Source organism: Rana temporaria, chromosome 10, assembly GCF_905171775.1.
Source record: "Rana temporaria chromosome 10, aRanTem1.1, whole genome shotgun sequence".
NCBI lineage: Eukaryota > Metazoa > Chordata > Amphibia > Anura > Ranidae > Rana > Rana temporaria.
Genome location: NC_053498.1, coordinates 85778259 through 85799367, shown reverse-complemented (window position 1 = coordinate 85799367; position 21109 = coordinate 85778259). Strand labels below are relative to the sequence as shown.

Here is a 21109-nt window from a genome sequence, read left to right as displayed (position 1 = left end):
CTGCAGGCATGACAGGGAGAGGGTCAGAGAGACTGCAGGCATGACAGGGAGAGGGTCAGAGAGACTGCAGGCATGACAGGGAGAGGGTCAGAGAGACTGCAGGCATGACAGGGAGAGGGTCAGAGAGACTGCAGGCATGACAGAGAGAGGGTCAGAGAGACTGCAGGCATGACAGGGAGAGGGTCAGAGAGACTGAAGGCATGACAGGGAGAGGGTCAGAGAGACTGCAGGCATGAGAAAGAGAGGGTCAGAGAGACTGCAGGCATGACAGGGAGAGGGTCAGAGAGACTGAAGGCATGACAGGGAGAGGGTCAGAGAGACTGCAGGCATGAGAAAGAGAGGGTCAGAGAGACTGCAGGCATGAGAAAGAGAGGGTCAGAGAGACTGCAGGCATGACAGGGAGAGGGTCAGAGAGACTGCAGGCATGACAGAGAGAGGGTCACAGAGACTGCAGACATGACAGGGAGAGGGTCAGAGAGACTGCAGGCATGACAGGGAGAGGGTCAGAGAGACTGAAGGCATGACAGGGAGAGGGTCAGAGAGACTGCAGGCATGAGAAAGAGAGGGTCAGAGAGACTGCAGGCATGACAGGGAGAGGGTCAGAGAGACTGCAGGCATGACAGGGAGAGGGTCAGAGAGACTGCAGGCATGACAGGGAGAGGGTCAGAGAGACTGAAGGCATGACAGGGAGAGGGTCAGAGAGACTGCAGGCATGACAGGGAGAGGGTCAGAGAGACTGGAGGCATGGTACAGGTACTGTGGATGGTGTGGTGATGAATGGCTCCCCCATCCCTCCACATTTCTGTAGAGGGGGAGATGTTGCAGCTCAGTGTACACAGCTCTAGGACCTGGGAGAGCATGTCCTCCCTCTGCACTTGTTCAGTGTGATCCCTGACCCCTCCCCCTGCTCTGAGTTTCGACTCCTCTGCTCACTTTTCTTCTCACTCAAATCGTCAGCAGTGTCCAGATCCAGACAGCACACAGGTCCCCTCATACTCACAGACAACCATCTCATAAGTGTCCCAGAGCAGACAGTAAGTCCTCTCCTGTTCCCTTCTGTTGTCAGCAGGTCAGAAGTTGGGAAGGAGGAAGTTACATCTTCCTCCTCTGAATGCCGGTCCTCCAAGCACCTGATTGGTTGTTAGGACGCTAGCAACCAATCATTTTAACAGGCGGGATTTGGGAGACAACAAGAGAAAGCCACTTGATTGGGCACCTTTTCTGCTACTCGCAACCAGTTGATTTGTACTCGCCAAATGCGAGCAGGCTAGTACAAATTTTGAGGGCTGGGCACAGTATCTGCGTTTGACAGGCACAGTGGCTACGTTTGACGGGCACAGTGGCTGCAATTGATGTTTTTTTTCAGTCTCTTTGCGCCCCCCCAAAAATTTTGAGCACCAGCCGCCACTGCTTTACACGCACATGAACTTGGCATCCCAGTCTTAGTCCGTAGGGTTCAATATTGAGTTGGCCTACCCTTTGTTTCTCCATTCTTCCAGAAGCGCATTTGTGAGGTCAGGCACTGATGTGGATGAGAAGGCCTGGCTCGCAGTCTCTGCTCTAATTCATCCCAAAGGTGTTCTATCGGGTTGAGGTTCGCTAATCCATGTCTTTATGGACCTTGTTTGTGCACTGGCGTGCAGTCATGTTGGAATAGGAACATGCAGTGCGGTGTCCCTACAGCTTTCCTATAATTGAAGCCCTAGACTTAAATTATATCTTGCTGCTTTTATGCAGTTTCTGAATGCAGAAATTTTGGTGTGCTTTCAGAAAGTGCACCACACCTGCAGGATATAATAGAAGTCTAGGACAAATCGCAGCTAACCCAGGAAAGTTGCAGATACACTGTGCTGCACCCTCAGTGTAGGTAAACTGCAGCACATGAGTGTGAAAGCAGCCTTCTAGGTCAGAACAGTAAGGGTTATTTACATTTGTAGTTTGGGGGTGTCAGGGCTAGGCTCAGTCCTTCCTTCTCTGAGCTGACCGCTCAGCTGTCGGCTATTTGCCAGCTCCTACCTCTCCACAGTGACTCACCTATTGATGATATCCTGCTCATCAGTCCTGCTTACTTAAAGGGGTTGTAAAGACAAAAATGTTTTCCTCTTAAATTAAAGTCTGACAGTAGCTGATAAAGTAAAAAGTAATGTACTGGTACTAAGAATGTAAGGGCTAACGCTTTGTCACGACAATTTTCCTCCACTTCCAATAAAGAGTCAGTTATGGTTCCTGGGATTCCTCTTGATCGTATTCTGGCTACTGTTCGCACCAGTCTCACTTCTCCTTTGGGTGATTGGGTAATATGAAACTTCTCGTTTACATTCTACAGTACAAATGCTTAAGGATCAGTACATTCCAATGCTATATCAGATATCCATTCTACAAAGGAGAAAAGCACCTCAACAAAAAACACGACAATACAACACTAAACATACACCTCTATTTATAATTCCATTTTCATTTCGATCTCTGCTTCTTGTTCCTTACAAATCTATCTCCTCATCCCCATTCCCCTCTCCCCCCCTCCTCTCCTCTCCCAGTCCTTTACCCAAACCATCGTAAAACAGGTTGCTGGCATCAAGCCAATAAGACCATCATTTGTTACATTTATGGGGGACTCCTCTATGTTTATAAGCTATTTTTTCTCTTTTTAATATAAAGTTTACCTTATTACACCATTGTTTGTGGGTTGGTGGAATTATATCGATCCATTTTTGTAAAATAAGCTTACGAGCTAAATAAAGGGATCAAGTCCACATCGTGTTCATCTCTACAGGAAGAACTACATCTGGGATTATTCCCAATATTGCTTTTTTTGGTGCGCATGGTATTTCTGTCCGGCATAGTGTATTCAAAGTCTGAAATACTCTCTCCCAATACCTATAAAACTTGGAACAGCGCCAAAGCCTATGGATGAGAGTTCCATTGGATACGGAGCATCGCGGACATAGGGGCGATGTATACTTTCCCCAGGCATATCATTTTTGTGGAGTATAATGTGTTCTATGTATTATAAAAAGCTGTGTCAGTTTTTGTGATAGTGATATAGATACCTCAGGTAGAATCTCCATAGCCCCCTTCCATTCCTCTTCACTAAGGTCTATCAGGTATTTTTTCCAGCGGATAAAGGTATTCGCCTGTCCATCTACCCTCTCTGCATTTAGCAGCATCAGGTAGAGGTCCCCTGTTAATCCTCGTTTTATTGATCGTTTTGAAGTTGCCGTCATCAGTATCTCAGATGGATTATATTGTAAATGGAATGTTAAAGTCTGACTTTGTAACGCATGTTGTATTTAAAGGTACTGGGGTGGATTCAGAAAGCAATTGCGTCTGCGTATCCATAGATACGCAGCGCAATTGCTTATTTGCGCCGGCATAACGACTTTTCTGTATTCAGAAAGCTTGTTACGCCGACTGCAGCCTAAGATATGACTGGCATAAGGCTCTTATGCCGTCGTATCGCAGGCTGCATTCTTACGTTGGCCGCTAGGTGGCGTTCCCGTAGTGGTCAGCGTAGAGTATGCAAATTGCATACTCATGCCGATTCACAACCGTACGCACGCCCTGCGTACGCATTTTACGTCGTTTGCGTACGTCGGTTTCTGCGTAAGGCTGCCCATGCTATTAGCAGGGGCAGCCAATGCGAAGTATACCCGTCGTTCCCGCGTCACGATTTTTAAAAATGACGTTGTTTGCGTAAGTGAATGGCGCTGGACGCCATTTACGTTCACGTTGAAGCCAATTACGTCCTTGCGACGTCATTTACCGCAATGCACGGCGTGAAAGTTTCCCGACGGAGCATGCGCACTAAGTTCGGCAGGTGAACGCGCCTAATTTAAATGATCCATGCCACCTACGGGATCATTTAAATTATGCGCGCCTACTGCTTCGTGAATGAAGCGTTGCGCACATAATTTACAGAGGCGTAGCGTAAAAACGGTAAGAGGGCGCAAAACTACCTGAATCTAGGCCATTGATAAAAACTATTATTTGATAATCGAAAGCGAGCATTCAATATATCGAAGGATAGAAACACATCTCCTTCAAACAATTGATATAAAAATGTTAATCCTGCTTTTTTTCCATTCTAGTAGTTCAGGTAATGTATTTAACTCAGATAAACAATAATTGTCCCAAATTGGCATATGTCTAGTATATCCCCCATGATGTGTAATAATACGTATTGTTTCCCACACCCTATAGATTAAGTAGAAAGTTGGTATTTTTCTCCTCTTAAAAAATTGATGGGATACTATTTGTTGTACCAATGGTGCTGGTTTAAATTGAGTCCATAAGATATTCTGTATGGGGTCTTGTCTCAGCACTTCCTCTTTGCCAGGTTATTGTGCCCTTTCTGCCAGTGCCTTGCTGTTGTCTTTCCTGCTGCCATCTGTACCTACAACCACTCGTGATTGACCCTTGGCTTGTTCCTGGACTACTCTACTGCTTGGTCCCAACCTGCAGCCACTCGTGATTGATCCCTTGGCTTGTTTACTGACCACGCTGCTGTTTCATCCTTGTCTGTTTATCTGCTATTGGACCCCGGCTTGCTCACACCCTGGTGGGGAAAACTTGAGGATCTTGACCTGGTACTAGCTTGCAGCTAAATCCATCTCCACCATCAGGAGCTCTGGGGAAAACCAGCTAGTACTTAGACTCCGCACCTCAGGGGAGCAGGACCGGATTAACAATGGGGCTGATGGAGCTGCAGCTCCAGGCCCCTTTCTCAAGATAGGCTAGTCTAGTACTAGAATTATTGTTCTCGCTCTAACGATCGTGGCGTATGTAACCTGTGTGTATCTGGCTCTGATACTACCAGTGCCTACCCAGCCACTGACTAGTATCTCTCCCCAGCCTGTCCCCACACACCCTCTCACCTGCTGACCTGTGGATGGGGGAATCACTCCTGCAGTGTTATTGTGTTCTGCCAGTGCGTACAATGATCAGTGTTGAAAACTTTAGCTAGCAGCACTGATTGTTTTAAGAAAAAAAAAACAGGCTGGTTGTACTCAAGTTGATTAATAGATTGACTTGTGTAAAACCAGCTAGCCCATACATAGATTGACTATGGCTGGTCTCTGCATAATTGGCGTAATTTCAATCCATGTATGACCCGCTTAACCACTACTCAGTCCCTAAATATCCTTCCACTCCTGTACATAGTGCTCACTGTCATACTCTCCACACTCCTCTCCTGTACATAGTGCCCACTGTCATACTCTCCACACTTCTCTCCTATACATAGTACCCACTGTCATACCCTACACACTCCTCTCCTGTACATAGTGCCCACTGTCATACCCTCCACACTCCTCTCCTATACATAGCGCCCACTGTCATACCCTTCACACTCCTCTCCTGTACATAGTGCCTGCTGTCATACACTTCTCTCCTGTACATAGTGCCCACTGTCGCACCCTCCACACTCCTCTCCTGTACATACTGCTCACTGTCATACCCTCCACACTCCTCTCCTATACATAGTGCCCACTGTCATACCCTCCACACTCCTCTTCTATACATAGTGTTCACTGTCATACCCTCCACACTCCTCTCCTATACATAGAGCCCACTATCATACCGTCTACATTCCTCTCCTGTACATAGTGACCACTGTTAGACCCTCCACATTCCTCTCCCTCACCTTCACATACTTCCCACTTATATACCGTCCATACTCCTCCCCTATGTCGCTTACCCACAAAAACAGTTCTTTAAAATTATACTGAATATCCTCAATGTTACCAGCTCTAGAATGGACACACTTTTGTTAGTTCAACTAAAGGAAATCTCAGTTCTCATATTTTTTCTGCCCCATTATTAGTACTCATTTAATTTTGTGATTACTACTATGATGTATAGAGGAACATCGGGGATCTCAGCTACTCTAAATATAGCACTTATATAAAAAAGTGGTCCTGAAAATATTTTTTAAATGTTGGCAACTGTGCACTTAGGCACTGCCCAAGGGCCACCGTCCACCGGGTCAGTAGGGGGCCCCATGAGAGGCTCCTGGGATCCTGTGATAATAAAGCGGTAGTAAACTTTCCTGACATTACTACTTTTTAGAGGCCCTGGGGTAGGTTATGCCACAATGTACAAGTATGCACAGCATATTAGCACATTAGTGTACACTTCAATTTTCAGACTGAGCCCTCCAGTGCTGCGATGAATCAGGCGGGGCCCGGGCACTTCCATCTTCACCCGGTCTTCCTTCTGGGTTCTGTGCCTTTGGTCACTTGCCTTGGCTGGGCTGCGTTCATGTCATTCCCACGCATTTATTTATTATTTATTACACCCCATTCACACCTCCGCGACAAAACGCCCGACGCCGGCCGCTCGTGCCGCTGGAGGGGAGAATTCCCATTGTTGTCTATGAGATGGTTCACATCTCATAGACGCCGTACACCTGCGGCATGAAAAAAGTCCCGGACCCTTTTTTTCAGGCGGCATTGGCGTTCGGCCATACAAAGCAATAGGAAGGATTTGTAAAAAAAAAGTTACACCATTCGCGGCAAAATACGCCGCGTACGCGGCGTTACTTGTCGCGGAGGGGTGAATGCAGCCTAAAAGGCCCCACCAAAATCCTCAGCACCAGGCCCATGATGTTCTTAATCTGGCCCTGCAGGGGAGACTGTGTCATCTGCCAGAAGTGACTGCCTGTATACCTGTCCTGCCACTGCTATTGCAGTTGGTCTTCAAGCCTGACGCCTGATCGTGACTGTCTGTTACACTCTTTTTCATGCTGCCCAAAGCCAGCACTAACAACCCCCCCCCCCCCCCCCCAGAAACACACAGAGAGGGGAGAGGAGAGAGGGCTCGATCTGCACCTCTTCCTCCCACTCCTACCCCTCTATGCCCCCAGGGCCGTGCTTCAGAAAAAGGAAAGTGGGGGTCGGAAATTTGAAGTCCTGCAGCCTCAGATACATCTGGTGCTGACTGCCAAAGGGGTGAGTGAGCTCACCATCCATCCCTGTCTGTGACTGAAGTCTTCCCCCTTTCCCCTTTCTCTCTCCTGCCTCTGAGTACACTAAGGTAAATCAGGGTTCTCATAGCACCCCTTACATCAGAGTTCCCCTTTACACCAGAGGCCTTTGTGTTCCCCCTTTAAATCAGGGTTCCCAGAGCATCCCTTATGTTAGAGTCCCCAGAGTTCTCCCTTACATCAGAGTCTGCAGAGTCCCCCCTTACAGTGAAAGGGAACTCTGCGAGTTCAGATGTAAAAGGGGACTGTGGACTCAGATGTAAAGGGGGACTCTTGTTATTAACTTCCTATAATTAGAAATGTTATTTAATAGCAAAATATATGTTTAAAAAAAATTGCTGTACCCCACTTAAGTGTTCAGGTTTGACTTGATGAAAAGGTGGCAACCCTATCCTCACCACCTGATTTAAACCCATGATTGCCGTACATCACGGTAGTACAGCAAGGTTTAAATCAGGTTTTAGAAGGTGACACTGTGCCTGGTGATCTTTGACTTCTCTTCTGTTGTTCAGGTAGATTGCGACCCCTGTTGTAGATAGTACGAACGTAAGGAATGTGTCTTAACATAATGCACAGGAAAGGAGAAATATGAATGGGCTCTAAATGTTCTGTGTATAAATTTAAAGTGAAACTACTTTAATTAAACTACAACAGAAACCTACTGCTACTGTTTCTTCTGTAGTAAATGATGTCCTTAAACATAAGTCTAGGCATGCAAAATATAAAAAGAATATTTGTACCTTTTAGATGTGATTCTTAGGAGTGAATGAGAAACGTCAGCTGCCAAAGACGTCCTATACATGCTGTGTCAGGGGGAGGGGCATTCGTATACATTTCCCAGAATCCTTACTTGCTTCTGCTGCCTCTGCTTACTCTACAACTGCAAACCACACTAGGATCAAAGATCATAAGAAATACTAATAGTTCATGACTTCATTACCCTTTCCATAAGGCCATTCATGTTATGAAATGATAAAGTAATGTATAGTAGGGATAGCTGCATATTGATATTTTTTTTTTTCTTGAATAGTCAACTATTCCAAATATTACAGAAGTCTAGGTAAAAAAATAAATAAAAACAATCCCTACAATTAAATGATTAGGGACCTATTAGATATAGTTGCTTTCCAGCCTGTTTTTATTCTTTCACTAGGCTAGGCTCACACCAATGAGTTTTGCAGTGAGGGTTCAGTATTGCAGAAATACACTACAGTCCATTTAACATGATTTCCTATACGTCAGGTTCACATCTGTGCCCATCAAACGCTGCAACTGTGCCCATCAATTGCAGCCAGTGTGCCATCAAATGCAGCCACTGTGCCATCAAACGCTGCCACTGTGCCCATCAAACGCTGCCACTGTGCCCATCAAACGCTGCCACTGTGCCCATTAAATGCTGCCACTGTGCCCCATCAAACGCAGCTACTGTGCCATTAAATGCAGCCACTGTGCCATCAAACAATTGCTGCCACTGTGACCCCACCTTCCCCCCCAATCACCATCTCCCGGCACTTAACCTGTCTCAATGTCGGGTTAGGCATGCGGATGACGGTGGCGAGCGGTGGGAGCTTGCATCAGGTTAGACAGCATCTCCTGTGTCCTCCATGCGTCTCTTCCCCTCTTCCTGATAGGTGTCCAATCACAGCGCCTGTCCTTTCAGCCAATCAGGTGATGGTTAACACCTGATTGGCGGAGAGGTGGTTCAGTGTTAGGAAAACGAATATTCATTCGCTGTTCTAACACACCTGGGTGAACTGCGAGCGCAATGCTCTGTGCTCGCAGTCCATCTTTTTGCCTACAGCTCTAATCAGGTGCTTAAAAAAAAAAAGCAGCCTCTGTAATTTAGGCGCCCTGCGTCCGAAGAGGAGCCTGAAGCCTGAATAGGGGGTGGTGGCGGCGGCCATGGATAGATTCATGCAATGCATGAATGCCCTTAATGGACGCACCGCCACTGACTTGTAGAGTCAGCTGGCCGCCACTTTGTATTCATGTATTATTTTTATTTCTTATGTGGGGGTGCACATAATTGTTTATTATTTTATCCAGCATAGTTGCCTGCAGTCTTTCACCATATTCTTTAGTACAAGGGTGCCCAACCTTTTGAAGAGCAAGGGCCACTTAAGCGACTTGGTAACCGGTCACGAGCCACAATGAGCAGAGTGGGTAGATGGCAGCCCACTCAGCTCTATAGAGCCCACTCTACTCTCAGCACACCAAACTTGCAGGTAATAGAAGTCTATGGCTCAGTGCAGGTAACCCACAGGTGCACTTCTCTACAGATTGAAAGCAGCCCAGTAACCACTGCAGAACACATATGACCATATATACACTGTGATTTTAGTAATAAACTTACCTTTAATAACAGTATTCTATTCTATTTTATTCCATCCCAGAACAGGAGGTCACGGGCCACATCAGAAGTGTGGCCCCGGGCCACTGGTTGGGCACCCCTGCTTTAGTATGTCTGCAATCTCTGACCATCTACAATAGTATGTCTGCAGTCTCTGACCATCTACTGTAGTATGTATGCAGTCTCTGACCTTCTGCTGTAGTATGTCTGCAGGGTCTGGCCATCTACTGTAGTATGTCTGCAGTCTATGGTAATCTGTTGTAGTATGTCTGCAGTTTACAACCATCGTCGTAGAATGTCTGTAGTCTCTGACCATCTATTATAGTTTCTCTGCAGTCTCTGACCATCTACTGCAGTATGTCAGCAGTCTCTGATCATCTATTTTAATACATCTGCATTCTATGACCATCTACTGTAATATGTCTGCAATCTCTGACCATCTGCCATAGTATGTTGTCAGTCTCTGACAATCTACTGTAGTAGGTAGGTGCCCGGAAGTGATGTTAGGCCACGACATATGGTCCAGCAAGCATGGTCAGGGCTGCTATATTTGGTTAACAGCACACTGGGTAACTCTGCTTGCAACTAAGAAGAATGAAGGGCAGGGCTCAGTGCTGGAGCTTGTTTTGCCACCACGTCTCCATACAGCTGGTGGCGATGATGCAAGATTTGTCTCCACCCTCTTCTCCTCCTTCTCCATGCCCTCGCCTGCTGAATTGACCTATGAACCACCAGTACCCCTTAAACGTTATCCTGAAAATACTTGTTTTAGAGGCTGTTTACACTATGTGTACGTAGTTACCTGCGTTTTTCCTCATGGATAAATGCAGGTAACTGCAATGACACAGAGAACTTAATAGTTTTATGTATGTCATGTTCACACCAGAATACGCTTTTTGTCTGCGTTCCAATGCTGTGTAATATTAAGCAACACATTTTCATAATATCGCACCTCCCTGGATGGCCCTGCATGTCAGCAAGAAAGCTGTTTGCAATGACATGAATGAAGTCAAAAAAAAAAAGAAGAGCTGTGTAATGCGATAAAACATGAATCACACTGCCCCCTGCTGCACAAAAACTGCAGCCACAAATGCTAATGTGAACAGGCTCAAAAGAGTTTTTAAATTTGTTACTATAAAATGCGACAGTTTTTATGCAGGAGAACCTGGCAAGAGATCCGTTTCATTGTATCTGTTATTTTGAATCATTACACAATAATAACTCTTGGGGGCTAGTCAGAAGAATAAGGCATCACCAAGCCAATTTAACTATGAGGAGCTGTTGGGAGTAGAGTTGCCACCTCATCCCTTTAACCACTTACCCCCCGGACCATATTGCTGCCCAAAGACCAGAGTACTATTTGCGATTCGGGACTCTGTCGCTTTAACAGACAATTGCGCGGTCGTGCGACGTGGCTCCCAAACAAAATTGGCGTCCTTTTTTTCCCGCAAATAGAGCTTTCTTTTGGTGGTATTTGATCACCTCTGCGGTTTTTAGTTTTTGCGCTATAAACAAAAATAGAGCGACAATTTTGAAAAAAATGAATATTTTTTACATTTTGCTATAATAAATATCCCCCAAAAATATATAAAAAAACATTTTTTTTCCTCAGTTTAGGCCGATACGTTTTCTTCTACATATTTTTCGTAAAAAAAAATCGCAATAAGCGTTTATTGATTGGTTTGCGCAAAAGTTATAGCGTTTACAAAATAGGGGGTAGTTTTATGTCATTTTTATTATATTTTTTTTACTAGTAATGGCGGCGATCAGCGATTTTTTTTTTTTCGGTACTGCGACATTATGGCGGACACTTCGGACACTTTTGACACATTTTTGGGACCATTGGCATTTTTATAGCGATCAGTGCTATAAAAATGCATTGGATTACTATAAAAATGCCACTGGCAGTGAAGGGGTTAACACTAGGGGGCGGGGAAGGGGTTAAGTATGCCTGGGTGTGTTCTTACTGTGGGGGGGGGGGTGGCCTCACTAGGGGAAACACTGATCCTCGGTTCATACATTGTATGAACCGAAGATCAGCATTTCCTCTGCTGACAGGACCGGGAGCTGTGTGTTTACAGCTGTACCGAGCGATCGCGTGTGCCCGGCGGCGATCGCGCCCGCCAGGCACACGCACGGGAGTCGGGGACGAGCGGGGGGCGCGCGCGCGCGCCCCTAGTGGCGGCTGGGAGAGAGGACGTCATATTACGTGCTCTCGCCCAGCAGAGCCACCTTGTGGACGTATTTCGACGGTGCGGCGACGGCAAGTGGTTAAAACAGAACACATATTAATTACACAGGTTCTGAGGCTAATTTAATGCAAATAAGGCACCAAGTGAGTTTAATTACCTCCTTAATCAGCCACAGAACCTGTGTAATTAATATGTGTTCTGTTTTAAAGGGATGAGTTGGCAACCCTAGTTGGGAGGAGTCAGAAGAATCGCTATTGTTCGGAAAACATGGCTGTTTTTACCAAGTTTTAAAAAACCATTTTACTTTTTTTTTCTAAACTTTTTAAAACTTTTTTTTGTAACTTAACAAATCGAAAAGAAATGCCTGAGTATTGTGTTTGCCTGACAGCGCTTTCATCATTTCCTCTATGGTCGTGGTGAGATCACAGCAGACACGGACCATAAGCCTCTAATATCTAATGTATTTTCAAGAGACCACTTTTGTGTGCACCCAAACGCCTACAGAGGATGTTGCTCACTTTAAAAATATTGCCTAAAACTTGGACCTGAAATGTACATTAGTGACACTCATAGGCGTGCGCACAGGGTGTGCCAGGTGTGCCCAGGCACACCCTAATCACCATGTGCAGCATAGATTCCCTTTACTGCCCTAGTAACCCTTCCACCCACCCTGTTTCCGGCTTCCCTTCTCTCCCAGTGGCAGATGCTGTGGGGATGTTTTAGGCTGAACGGGGGAAGGGGCCGGTAAATATGTCATTTACTGACCCCTTCCCTTTCTGAATGAACACAGCGAGCGATCATTTGTGTGTGTTTGAGCTTTGGGGGTGCACACCCTAATGCAATAGGCTGCGCACGCCTATGGTGACACTCTTAGCAGAGCTACAGCAGCAGCCAGCAGGAGACACGCCTGAATGTGCACAACACAGTTTGCAATGTTTAACAGAACCTGGATGTCCTGTCACAGATCAATCATTTACACCAAAGCCTCGTACACACGATCGGATTTTCTGCGGACAAACCATAGAACTTTTGTCCGAAGGGCGTTGGCCAGTAACTTGTCTTGCATTCAAATTGCAAACAATTGTCGGCCAACAAACACGAAACTACGTGTTTTTTCAGCTTTTTAGCGCCAACCTTTGGGCAACTTCTGCTAATGTTGTGTTAGGCTTCTTTCACACTGAGGCGTGCAGCCGCGGTGACGGTATAGCCGCACTATTTTATTATACCGCTGTATTTACCGCGATATTCGGGCGCTAGCGGTGAGGTTTTAACCCCCGCTAGCAACCGAAAAAGGGTTAATACCGCAGTATTACAGCGCTTTCCCATTGATTTCAATGGGAAGGTGCGGTATAGGAGCGGTGAACACACTGCTCCTATACCGCGGTAAAGATGCGGCTAGCAGGACTTTTGGTGCGCTCCTGCTAGCGCACCACTTCAATGTGAAAGCCTTCGGGCTTTCACATTGAACACTACAGGACATGATTTTTCATGCGGTATAGCAGCGCTATTTTTAGCGCTGTACCGCATGAAAAACGCCCCGGTGTGCAAGGGGCCTTATGGTGAGTATTGCTTCTGAGCATGCGTGTTTGTACTTTAAAGTATTGTCCGACGGACTTGTGTACACACGATCGGAAAACCTGACAACACACAATTGTTGGCAGACAATTTTAAAGCATGCTATTCCACATTCGTCTGAGGAAAATCCGGCAACAATTGTCCGATGGAGAATACAGACGGATTTTTCACCAACAGCCTGTCATCACACAATTGCCGTCGGATAATCCGATCGTGTGTACAAGGCTTAAGCATCACAGGCCAGCTCAACACCCCAACGGAAGGCATGGACAGTAGTCCTGCACAGCGCTTGATGTCAAGGAGACTGAAGACTTCATTACCTGTGGCAAACAAATTGCTTGAACATTATGTGGTTACAGGTGTGCTGGAGAAACTGCAACATAGGAAACAGATCTCCAAACTGACATATGATGTGTCTGCCAAAGACTTAAGCCCCATACACATGGGCAGAATGTCAGTAGACATTTGCCGGTTCAAAATAAAAAGGCTGACATTCTGCCTGTGTGTATCGTCGGTCTGTCAGATGTGCATGCTGGAAAACCAGCAGCCGACTGACTCCCGATCAGAGAGGGGTTAAGAGTGGGAGTGCCGAGGGATGGGGGTCATGGGTAGGGTGCCCACGTGTCCCGGATTGCCTGGGACTGTCCCGCAATTGACATGTCTGTCCCGGGTCCCGGGCAGCTTCATTCTGGGACAATACAATGTCCCGGAATAAAATAGAGGACACAGCCACCCCCTACTAACTAATAACTACATTTCTGTAACTGGTTGCTAGGGCCAGCGCTGCCTTGCGTCTTGCAACCAGTGACAATTTACTCTCAGACAGTGAGACTGGGAGCGAAGCCTGCGCCTAGTGCAGTGCTGCTGTCCCCACCCACCTCGGCACCTCCTCCTTCTCTGGCACCCAGCGGCAAGCAGCAGGGACTGGTGGGATCTTCACTCTCCAGATAGTGACGCCACTCCTTTCCTTCTATGCACGCGGCTCATGCAGAGGGAGTGACAGCAACACTGCATCTGGTGGCAGGCTATGGGTGGCAAGCGACACTGCATCTGGTGGCAAGTGGCACATTCACCTGACAAATAACCCGCCGCCAAATACCCCATCAACCCCGAGACTACATTTGCCCCCGCCCCCCTCATTTTTTGGGGAGGAAGGTGAAAGAGGGGGTGTGTCCCTGAATGGCAGTTTGGAAATGTGGTCACCCTAGTCATGGGAGAAGTCGGATGTGTGTGGACTGTGGAGAGGAGATTATAGGATAAAACCAGAGTCACCAACCTGGAGCCATCTAACTGAGCCCGGCACGGTGCACCTGAGAGGAGGTCAGTGACAGCGCCGCCAGGCAAGTCTGAGGGGGGTCACTGATGTAAGGGGGGAGTGAATACAATAATATAAGGGGGCACTGAATTAAAGGTTTCCCCCTTATATCAGCAACTCACCCCCTTACCTTTGTGTATTCTTTCTGCGGAAAGGTGGTCTCTGGTCACCAGAGTCCCCCCACATTTCCAGAGTTCCTGGGGTGCCCCTTGATGATGGACCAATTTTTAATTTTTTAACTGGAATTTGCTTTTATATATGTAGCACTACCCCCGTAGAAGCTGCTGGTTTAAATTTGGGTTTTGCACGTTACCTCTAAGTTCGTTATCAAGGGAAGAAAGTCTGTAGAAATTGTCCACACAAGATGTAAAACCTTCAACTGTTAGGTTTTATTTTTGCTGCATAAAACTTGTGAAGAAAGTGGAGAGTATAGAGAGAAGGGGAAGGTTCAGCTACGCGGTACAGAATGCACAAAAATATCTAATGTTCCAATCGGTCAGTCACCACTCCCTCTTGAGTGGGTATTGCTCACCCGGATAGACCCCTCTCACATGGCCTAGCAGCCGGGATGATGTACGAACCAGTATGAGAACAGTCTCTGCCACAGACCGTCTGAGAATGATCATGGATAGCCAGGAATCCTCTGCCACAGGATTTAAGTCCCAAACTTCCAGCCTTAGAGTAAAGAGCCTTTAAAGCGGAATAAACCCATCAATGTAACATTTTCAAAGAACAGTTAACATTCCTGGCATGCCGGGAATGCTAACTGTCACATTGGTTGTGCTCTCAACCAAACTGTCAAACCATCCAATGGCTGGTGTCATAACTGATCACATGTGCAGCATCATGGCAGTTGTGGATTAAACAGAGGCCAAGATGGCAGCTTCCTTGGCTGAAAATCATAGGAGGGTTTACTACCACTTTAAAGCGGGAGTTCACCCATTTGTAAAAAAAAAAAAAAAATCTCCCCTTAGCTTCCTGCTCGTTTTTACTAGGGGAATCGGCTATTTATTTTAAAATATGAGCAGTACTTACCCGTTTTCGAGCTGCATCTTCTTCCGTCGCTTCCGGGTATGGGTCTTCGGGAGCGGGCGTTCCTTCTTGATTGACAACCTTCCGAGAGGCTTCCGACGGTCGCATCCATCGCGTCACTCGTAGCCGAAAGAAGCCGAACGTCGGTGCGGCTCTATACTGCGCCTGCGCACCGACGTTCGGCTTCTTTCGGAAAATCGTGACGCGATGGATGCGACCGTCGGAAGCCTCTCGGAAGGTTGTCAATCAAGAAGGAACGCCCATTCCCGAAGCCCATACCCGGAAGCGACGGAGAGGATGCATCTCGTAAACGGGTAAGTACTGCACATATTTTAAAATAAATAGCCGATTCCCCTAGTAATAACGAGCAGGAATCTAAGGGGGAAAAGTGCCCTCTAAGGGTGAACCCCCGCTTTAAGTCGATCCGGCGAACTGTAAGACAAGTAAAGCTGTGGATCCCTTTATAACGAAGTCACCAGGCCTATCCCGAGACATTAGCTTGCTTTGCTTGGTCTCCTCCAGGGCAGGTCCTTCCCTAGGTTCCTTCGTTAAGCGCTTCCCTCACTTGGATGGACAGCTTGGGATCCCCTTTAGAATCATAGGCTCCAGCCAACATTGCTGGGCCTACTTAATAGAGATGCAGCCTCGGACCAACGTGGTCCCGGGGCTTGAATCACACACACATACCTCGCGCCAAGAGGGCCACGAGGCGAAGGACCCCGAAAAACGGCGTCTGGCCCTTAAGTACCCCTTCTGGGCATGCACAGCAGGGTACCACTCCCACTGGGCTGCTTCCGAGAAGAGTCACCCAATACACTATAGTTTGCTTGTGTTCCAAAATTGGCCTGAGGTGGTAACGCCACCTACAGGCAACAGTGGGAAATCCTATCAAACACAACCATAGCCAGAACAGAGGCTAATTTAATGAAATTAACCACTTGCCGTCGCCGCACCGTCATTATACGTCCACAAGGTGGCTCTCCTAGGCGAGACCACGTAAATGGACGTCCTGCCTTTTAGCCGCCACTAGGGGCGCACGTGCGCCGCCGGAGGCGCGCGCGCGCGCCCCCCGCTCGCCCCCGGCTCCCGTGCGTGTGCCCGGCGGGCGCGATCGCCGCCGGGCACACGCGATCGCTCGGTACAGAGCGGGGAACGGGAGCTGTGTGTGTAAACACACAGCTCCCGGTCCTGTCAGCAGGGGAAATGCTGATTTTCTGTTCATACACTGTATGAACAGAAGATCAGTGTTTCCCCTAGTGAGGCCACCCCCCCCCCCCCCACAGTAAGAACACACCCAGGCATACTTAACCCCTTCCCCGCCCCCTAGTGTTAACCCCTTCACTGCCAGTGGCATTTTTATAGTAATCTAATGCATTTTTATAGCACTGATCGCTATAAAAATGCCAATGGTGCCAAAAATGTGTAAAAAATGTCCGAAGTGTCCGCCATAATGTCGCAATACCGAAAAAAAAATCGCTGATCGCCGCCATTACTAGTAAAAAAAAATATTAATAAAAATGCCATAAAAATACCCCCTATTTTGTAAACGCTATAACTTTTGCGCAAAAACCAATCAATAAACGCTTATTGCGATTTTTTTTTACGAAAAATATGTAGAAGAATACGTATCGGCCTAAACTGAGGAAAAAAAAATGTTTTTTTATATCTTTTTGGGGGATATTTATTACAGCAAAAAGTAAAAAATATTCATTTTTTTCAAAATTGTCGTTCTATTTTTGTTTATAGCGCAAAAAATAAAAAACGCAGAGGTGATCAAATACCACCAAAAGAAAGCTCTATTTGTGGGAAAAAAAGGACGCCAATTTTGTTTGGGAGCCACGTCGCACGACCGCACAATTGTCTGTTAAAGCGACGCAGTCCCGAATCGCAAAAAGTACTCTGGTCTTTGGGCAGCAATATGGTCCGGGGGGTAAGTGGTTAAACAAAGTCTGAGCCCACTATTGGTTCAGACACCCTCTAAATTTAGAATAGCGCCCCAGTCATTGGGAGTAGGGTGCTACGTATATATATATATATATATTAGTGCTGTCAAGCGATTAAAATTTCTAATCGCGATTAATCGCATTGATGTCATAGTTAACTCACGATTAATCGCGCAATTAAGGAGGTTCACCCTTTAAAACATTTTTTTTTTGTTTTCTTAATTATTTTTTTTTTTTTTATAATATTAAATTGTGTTTTTTTATTTTTTTACATTTTGATCACTTTTATTGCTGTCACAAGGAATGTAAACATCCCTTGTGACAGCAATAGGTGGTGACAGGTACTCTTTATGGAGGGATCGGGGTCTAAAAGACCTCCGAGCCCTCCTTTGCACTTCAAAGTATTCAGATCGCCGAAAACGGCGATTCTGAATACTGTGTACTTTTTTAAATCCGGCGCCATTGGCAGCCGAGAAACCCGGAAGTGACGTCATGACGCCGCTTCCGTGGTTTCAATGCGGAGACTGAATCAAAGCCGTTTACGGCTTAGTGTCAGTCTCCGCCTGAACACAGAACGCGGCGGATGGAGGATCGGGTCTCCCGGTGGGACGGGAGGCCCGGGCAGAGCGGCGAAAGGCGGCGGGAGGGCGGGGGATGTCCCCTCCCGCTCCTCCGGCATAACAACCGAGCGGCTTTTAGTCGCATCGGTTGTTATGTTTGGATAGCCGATCGCCCGCTCTAAACAACGGTACCGGGATCATCCCGGTATAACCCCCGAACGCCGAGGATGCATATATGCGTCCCGTCGGCGTGAAAGGGTTAAGAGGTACGTGCTGACAAAAAAAAAATGTTTTAAAGGGTGAACCTCGTTAATCGCGCGATAAAAAAATTTACGGCATTAAAATGGGTTTGTGTTAACGCCGTTAATAACGCGTTTAACTGACAGCACTAATATATATATGTGTGTATATATATAGCCCCTATGTGCTTTCAAATCTGCCTTCTATGTATATATACACCTGTATAATACACTCTTCAAATGTGCTTTAAAATGCATGGCTTTCTCTTTCATGAACAAGGAAATAATGAAATTATGGGCTGGTATAATAATGCTATGGGCTGGTAGGACATTTTTTCCAGGGGTGTTTTTTTTCCCAGTCCAGCCCTGATACAGACATAATTGAAATAAATATATAAACACTTTTTTTTAGTGTCTAGCTCTGCAGGAGACTAAATACAGATTCATCATTTGGCCATTGAAGTCTACACCTCCCATATTTAGATTATATTCGTAGACGCTCACATAATTTGTAAGAAAGACATCTTGGCCATTCTGAAGCTTCCCCCCATACACTTTGCATATTATTTTATATATACTGCAATTCTGTACTTGCCAAATATGCTGCAGAAATCTCTCTCCAATAAGTCTGTCTGCATCCATTTTAACTGTGGGCAGCTGAAGTTGCTGCCTGTTCATTTCCTGGATTTACACGGACACACAAAGGCACATCTCCAGCTCTGCAGCTTTCATTGGTCCTCTTATGATGCATCCCCCAGGAAAAAAATGTTTTACCATCCAAAGTTAAAACAACAAGGGCAGAAGATTTAATAGATGGAAAGTTGAAAAAAATTACTGAAGTTCCTCTTTCATTGCACAAGCAGACTTTCTCCCTCTTATACTGTAAGTGGGGTGTTAACGAGCCATTGGGGTAAGCCCCTGCGATTGGGTTGCATGGTGCCACAGTAGCCAATTCCTTGATTTAAAAATGTCTATGCTTGCATAAATGTTGTCCACATACAAATGGTACCCCTTATGGAACAAGGGTGACAATAAATCCTACACTATCTTGCCACTGCTCCCATGTAATCTAGGCATTTGGGGGGTTCCTCTGGACTGTCTTTTCCTTCTTAAAGCGGGTGTATACCCGCAATTATTATTTTTTCCCCACCTGAAAGGCAAAAGCCATAATGAGCTAGTATGCACAGCATATTAGCTTATTATGAAATACTTACCTCGGAACGAGGTGAAGAGTACTTACCTGGTCCACGCCGAGCGAGATGTCATCTTGCTTCGGCGTGTCTTCCGGGTATCGCCGCTCCAGCGCTGTGATTGGCTGGAGCGGCGATGTCGTCACTCCCGTGCATGCGCGCGGGAGACTTCAATTCGGCAAGGTCCGGCGGCTGCCGGCCCTTTAGCCGAAGATCGCCGCTGCAATCAGCGGCGCATTGCGAGCGGAATATCTCCTAAACCGTACAGATTTAGGAGATATTCTTTATACCTACAGGTAAGCCTTATTATAGGCTTACCTGTAGGTAAAAGTTAAACAAAAACGCCTATACAACCACTTTAAATTCTTAAAAGATATATATAGCCTGTTGTCCTCTCACAGTTTATACAGTTTGACAGCAACTCTTACCACCTGAACCCCAGGGTGGACTGTAAATGGGGGGGATAACTGGTACTGCTGAATCTGAGAGCAGCCAATTAGGGTTTGCAAGCACCTCTGGAAGGCTAGTATTTGGTCTATGGTCCTGTTCTCAAATTCTTAGTGGCTGCATTTGCATTCCCTTCTAGTACTGGCCACTTCCCCAGCTTGTACTGCACCTTTTGCGCTCACCATTTCACCATGAGATACTGCAATGCCGATGCCTAAAAGACCAGGATGTACTACATTGCTGGTGCTTGCCAGACCACCAAAAAGTAGTGCAGCAGCACTAGTACTGGCAGTCTACTCCATACAGTATGAGCATAATCATGCATTTCTAGCACCTGAGCAAAAGCTTTCTACAGGTTCATATTCTGAGCCCAATTCTGACAGTGATGCCGCGTACGCACCATCATTTTTCGGCATGTAAAAAAACGACGTTTTACATTTTTTTAATTTAAAACGATCATGTGTGGGCTTCACATCATTTTTCAGGTTCTGAACAGGTTTTTTTTGAACATGCTGCATTTTTTAACGACATTTTAAACAATGTATCTTTTCAGGTTGTAAACAATTATCGTGTGTGGGCTTAAACGACGTGAAACACCTGTGCATGCTCAGAAGCAAGTTATGAGACGGGAGCACTCGTTCTGGTAAAACTACCGTTCATAATGGAGTAAGCACATTCATCACGCTGTAACAGACAGAAAAGCGCGAATCGCCTTTTACTAACACTAAATCAGCTAAAGCAGTCCAAAGGGTGGCACCATCCAAATGGAATTTCCCCTTTATAGTGCCGTCGTACGTGTTGTACGTCACCGCGCTTTGCTAGAGCATTTTCTTTTAACGATCGTGTGTGGGCAATGTCGTTTTAATGGTGAAGTTGGAATAAACATTGTTTTTTCTAGAGGCTGAAAAATGTTGTTTTTTACAAGCCGAAAAGTGATCGTGTGTACGCGGCATTAGGCTTCCCCTTCACTCTCATCTGTCATGCTCAGAATCCTGTAGGCCTCCTAACTAGTGTACCTTTTTTGGGACATTTTGGGCACTTCATTTACAGGTACCTAGTGCGACTATGGAAGAAAGAGCTCCTTGCTGTCCAAAAAATGTTCTTTTAAAAAAAATGTTAATCAATTGTTGTACGCATGCTTTTATTTTGATAGAAAGAAACTAAGTGGCTACCTTTTATAATGCCAGGGAATCAACACAACTGTAAATGTATAAAGTACAATGAATTCCACAGAAATGTTGCAGGTATTAGCAGCGTTGAAAAATAAGAGCATAGGCAATATCC

At 46.1% G+C, this 21109-nt stretch overlaps 1 protein-coding gene across 2 annotated transcripts in view; it reads right to left on the bottom strand.

The window, feature by feature from the left end:
• The window catches only part of LOC120915276 (sulfotransferase 2B1-like), a 37710-nt gene extending 29892 nt beyond the window's left edge, over nucleotides 1–7818 (bottom strand). Inside the window, exon 1 of one of the 2 annotated variants that reach the window (XM_040325653.1) lies at nucleotides 7723–7818. Coding sequence is in view for 1 of the 2 variants with exons in the window: in XM_040325652.1 (XP_040181586.1) it covers nucleotides 1001–1015 (15 nt within the window). In the remaining variant the exon portion in view is untranslated. Of the gene's footprint in view, nucleotides 1–1000; nucleotides 1102–7722 lie in introns of those variants that run through there. The other variant, XM_040325652.1, reaches the window with a different exon arrangement.
• Nucleotides 7819–21109: the final 13291 nt, after the last annotated feature.